The 4,862-nt window shown below is 39.4% G+C and overlaps 1 protein-coding gene across 3 annotated transcripts in view; it reads left to right on the top strand.

The window, feature by feature from the left end:
• The first annotated feature begins 3,455 nt into the window (after positions 1 to 3,455).
• The window catches only part of LOC113226714 (ETS-like protein pointed), a 217,192-nt gene continuing 215,785 nt past the window's right edge, over positions 3,456 to 4,862 (top strand). For 2 of the 3 annotated variants that reach the window (XM_026459437.1, XM_026459436.1), the window contains exon 1: positions 3,457 to 3,625. In XM_026459437.1, coding sequence (XP_026315222.1) covers positions 3,564 to 3,625 — 62 coding nt within the window. In that variant the 5' untranslated portion in view covers positions 3,457 to 3,563. Of the gene's footprint in view, positions 3,626 to 4,862 lie in introns of all 3 variants that reach the window. The other variant, XM_026459438.1, reaches the window with a different exon arrangement.

Genomic DNA, 4,862 nt, shown 5'->3' with positions numbered 1-4,862 from the left:
GAAATAAAACCCATGAACATAATTACTAGTCTAGTGCATGACTCAATGGAAGACAGTTCAGTGGATTCTAGGGCTTTCTGCAATGTCTTGGCTCAATTTATATTGCGGCGGAACGGAATGGAAGCGAGTTTTTGTAATGATATTGTACATAGCATTATGAACCATAAAGTTCATTATGCTATGTACAATATCGTTACAAAAACTCGCTTGTATTCTGTTCCGCCGCAATATAAATTGGGCCTTAATGTTAGCCTCCTGTTAAATAGCGTTAGGATTGAACTCCACTTGTCAGCTCACTTGAAAATACCATCGACACTGTTATACATGACACATAATTATGTTTTTTTAATGGAGTGTCGTCAGCACGCTTGGGTACTGAAGAGTGCTGATAAAATCCAACTAAAAGACTAATTTCTATGGACGAAATGCTGATGCATGCTGACCAGTGGGTTTCAATGCTTAGACAGCGTTTGAAAGTACTATAATGCTTTCTGGCACAAAAAAAATCCGTGAAAGTTATTAATTATGTTATTCACACTGTTATTATATAATCTTAATTTGTATAGATAATTGAACGTTAGTTTTACACATCATTAAAATCTATTTATATTATCAATGTCTTTTTTAATGCTCCCTCATTTATTATAAAAACTGTTTGGTCTCAGAATCAGTCGAGAGAAGACGGAATACTTGCATATGAAGCGGTATACAGATCTCAATGCGAAGAGCAAAAGCCTCCAAGTGAACAGTACGACTTACAAGGGCGTCGACAAATTGAAATACCTGGCTGGGATGCACTATTACCGACACAAATAAAAGGGAAGATGAAATCGGCATTCGCATAGTAAACGCGCTACGATGTACAGCAGCCCTTCACAAAGTGTTGGTGTCCAAGTTACTAAGCAGGACTACAAAGGTTCGTGTCTACAAAACAGTAATTAGGCCAATCTTAATGTATGGGTGTGAAACATGGACACTAACGCTGAAGGAGGAACACAAATTATTAGTGGCGGAACGGAAGATATTTCGAAAGATTCTGGGACCAATCAAAGGAGAATTTGGGTAGAGAGATAGAAGAACTAGTGTCAGAGCCGAACATAATCGGGGAAGTAAAATCTGCTCGACTTCGCTGGCTAGGACATGTGGAAAGAATGGGAGAGGATCGAGCTGCCAAAAGAGCTTAGTGGGCCGTCCAAGATATCGTTGGAAGGATGAAGTCGCCAAAGACCTTAAGGAACTAAATGTGTCCGAATGGTCGGAATTGGCACAAGACCGACAGAAATGGCGTACTTTGGCGTCAGAGGCCAAGATCCACTTCGGGTCGCTGAGCCAGTGAAGTGAGTAAGTCATTTATTACAAACTGTATATACAGGTGTGTTAGATAGGTACCAACAGTTATTTGCTTAGTGACACAAAATTTAATTTTTAATTTTTCTTATTGAATCTTATTTACAGCCTGTATAAAAGTTTTGCCTATGCAGTAAATTGGACTCGCTAGAGGTTTTAAAGGCAGAGCCTTAATCTTAAAAGGATCTCCAGGGCCAGTGAATACAGTCAACTTGGCCATTCGTATCAAATTGCCTTTAGTTGATGACTTTATTTGATAGATAAATTAATATTGTTGATGAATCATCACCAAAACGAGGTCGCGGACGGTTACTTTATAGTTTTTTTAATAATATTTATTACACAGGGCAAAGCACAGAATACATTTAATAAAAGGAAAACACAAACAAAAGGTACTACTTATTTTTATGAGAAATTTCTTCCTGCAAACCTAAATACAGGAAAAAATAATTATAATAACGGGCTTAACGTGCACAAAATACAAAATTGTGTAATACAATATTTAACATTAAGCTATTATAAACTAGATAAATACATATTTAAAAATATAATACCTATAAACTGGATGGAACAGTAGAAAAATAATGCTCCTTAACTGTCAATTTAAAAGTAGCTAATGATGTACTTTTGTGAACAGAAATAGGAAGTGTGAAGAACAGTGAAGGACTGAGAATAAAAACCAGAATTGAAGGAAGGAAAAGATAACTGGGACCTAACGAGAGAGCGACAGGGTTGGTCTTGAGACCTGAGAAAGCTGAAACGCTCTTTCAAATACTCGCGAGACGAAGGATTATAAAGAATATTGTAGAGAACAGAGACAATATGAAAATTCCTGCGAAGACGAATGGGAAGCCACTTGAGTTGATTGCGATAGTGTGAGATTCGGTCAAATTTACGAAGGCCAAAGATAAACCTGATACATAGATTTTGCAACCGTTCAAGGTTATTTAGCAGCTCTTCTGTAGCATCCAAATAGCAGGAATCAGCATAGTCTTAGAAGGGTAAAATAAGAGATTGGGCTAAATAGATGTCAGATTTAAAAGGTAAAAGTTTTGGAGACGCAGCGAGTGCAAGGAGAAATGGACTTTTCGACTGAGTTCATTAATATGAGGTGGCCAACCCAAATTGCAATCTAAAAGTAGATCAATATTAGTTGCAGTGCAGCACTATTTATACTTTATAAGTGGAACAGAATTTAGATCCAATATGTCACGCATATGCCCACTTCCCACAATCATACCCTGCGACTTTTTGGGATTCACCACCAAGCCAAAGTACTCAGCCCAACGGGCGATACTTCGTAAGTCAGCGTTAAGCGCTTCAACGGCTGTAACAATATCAGATGCCTTAAAGCTGCGGTAGAGCTGCAAATCGTCAGCGTGGAGATGTTAGAAGTTAGAAGACAAAACAGAAGTGACAGTGTTAATAAAAATAGATAATAAAAGAGGAGAAAGAACGCCACCCAAAGTCGTAAGAGACGCCCGCAGCTAAGTCACACCAATCAGATGAAGCGTCAAGCGTCATCAGAGCGAGCACACTACAGTTAGCCTCTAAGGTAGGAATAAAACCAAGCCGTAACCGAAGGATAAACATTGAAGGAACGAAGAGTCGCATGTAAAACGTCATAGTTAACAGAGTTGAATGCACTGCTGAAGTCCAGAACAATAAGCAAAGTGAGAAGACGATTGTTCATTGCGAGGCGAATATCATCCGTTACCTTCAACAGTGCAGTTACAGTGCTATGGCCAGAACGAAAGTTAAAATATTAGATTTGTAAATCGGAAAAATGTAACAAGAAATTGTAAATATTTGCCCGTGTTTATCTGGGTTACTGTCGTCGAATGCCCTCGTTAGATTTATTTCAAAATAGCCATCTAATAACGCCAAGTCGCTATATTTGCGTGGTGCCTATCTTTCTAGCCGAATGGACATAATTTTGGAGCGATCCGCGTATCATGTTGTCTAATGGCTGCTCTGTGCGTTATCAGCGGTATCTACACGGCTCCACTACGTCCATTCATAAGCGCGCCCCTCTACCGCGCGCGGGACGTTATTTGAATGAAAGCAGCTGTGTGTGTGCGACGCAGGCGCACCTACGCCTGTGTTCTCCACGCAGTATCCAACCAACCGGCCGGCAGTGCTGTCCTGCCCGATCGCGCCGCGTGCCCGCCACCAAAACAGTGATATGCCCACAAGTTTAGTGATCCAACCTATATATGAACTTATCTGAGTGCTGTGAATATACCGTTAACCTGGATCGTGTAATCAAAATCGAGAGGTAAGCCACCAACGAAAATGTTTATTTTCATTCAAGCACGACGCCTACGCGCCCAGCTATGTCGCGATTCGAACGACGAATTTACATGTAAGACTTATAAGTTTATAAGTTCATTCATTCATTATGGTTTATTTATATTATCGTACGTGTGATATCAATGGGTGATTAGGGCGGCTTGGTGCGCGCTGGAGATTCGAGACAGAGGTTGATTCATTGATATGAGTGTATAAGGTTGACTTCGTAATCGATGTGTGAGATACAAGTGTGCATTTCTATGTTAGCTGTAGTCCAAAGTTATGCTGTTAATAGTTGGATTCTTTTTGTGTGGTAAGTCGTTATCTAGGTAAGGCCACAATCGCTCATTCGCTCCGCTTCGAGTGGTGTTTTTATCCCGACGGCGGCGGCGGCGTTACCTGCGCCATGGGCTATCTACGGGTGGCAACTAATGGCGAGCCTGCTAGCTCCTCAACTAAGCTGCCAACTAAATTACACAGCGTACCACACACCACTTTACCACACCATTTCTTTCAACAGCTATGGTACTACTTTCAGTTATCATAGTTCACGGTAACTCCTCAAGCTTAAAAATTCTCCAACAATTTATTTTGGGCCTGCACTTTAAATCCTCATTAATTTGAAAAGCAAATCATGCAAGCAGCGCTTTAACCACGGACATAAAAAAGAGAGAGAAATTAATTTCTTTTTCTTTATGGGTCCTTCGAATGTTGGCTATTAAAGACCAATGTTGATTGGTGAATAACGTAAAATAATATATGTAGATGGAACCTACCAATGTCGTAGTTCAATAACATAGACCTTAGTTAAATAATAGTTTGTATTACTAGCAATTCTTTTATTACATTATAGGTGCATAGAAATAGCATCATATTTCATAACAAACCGTTTCTCGATCAATAATTCAAGCCGCATTAAACCTTTCGCTATTCGAAGGGTGACGATAAGATAGAAACAATAAATCAAAAACTTTACGATCATGTTTACTGTGCACCGAGTGTGGTAGACGTTAAACTTGGACTCTCTTCACAGAACAAGGCCTTTAAATCTTCTAATGCAAATACAAATAATTGGGTAATTATGGAGTTATACCAAATTCTGGTCACGTGACGGGCCCACTCATGGCTGTGATAAAGTTATCAAGATAAAATTAATTCATGAATCAGATAACAGAATCGCTTATAAACATGCGTGTAGGCATTTGGTTTCGACTTGTACAAAA

The sequence above is a fragment of the Hyposmocoma kahamanoa genome, unplaced genomic scaffold (assembly GCF_003589595.1).
Source record: "Hyposmocoma kahamanoa isolate Upper Pololo Valley unplaced genomic scaffold, ASM358959v1 192, whole genome shotgun sequence".
Taxonomy (NCBI): Eukaryota; Metazoa; Arthropoda; class Insecta; order Lepidoptera; family Cosmopterigidae; genus Hyposmocoma; species Hyposmocoma kahamanoa.
Note: the sequence above shows the minus strand (reverse complement) of the source record. Positions and strands in the feature narration are given on the sequence as shown.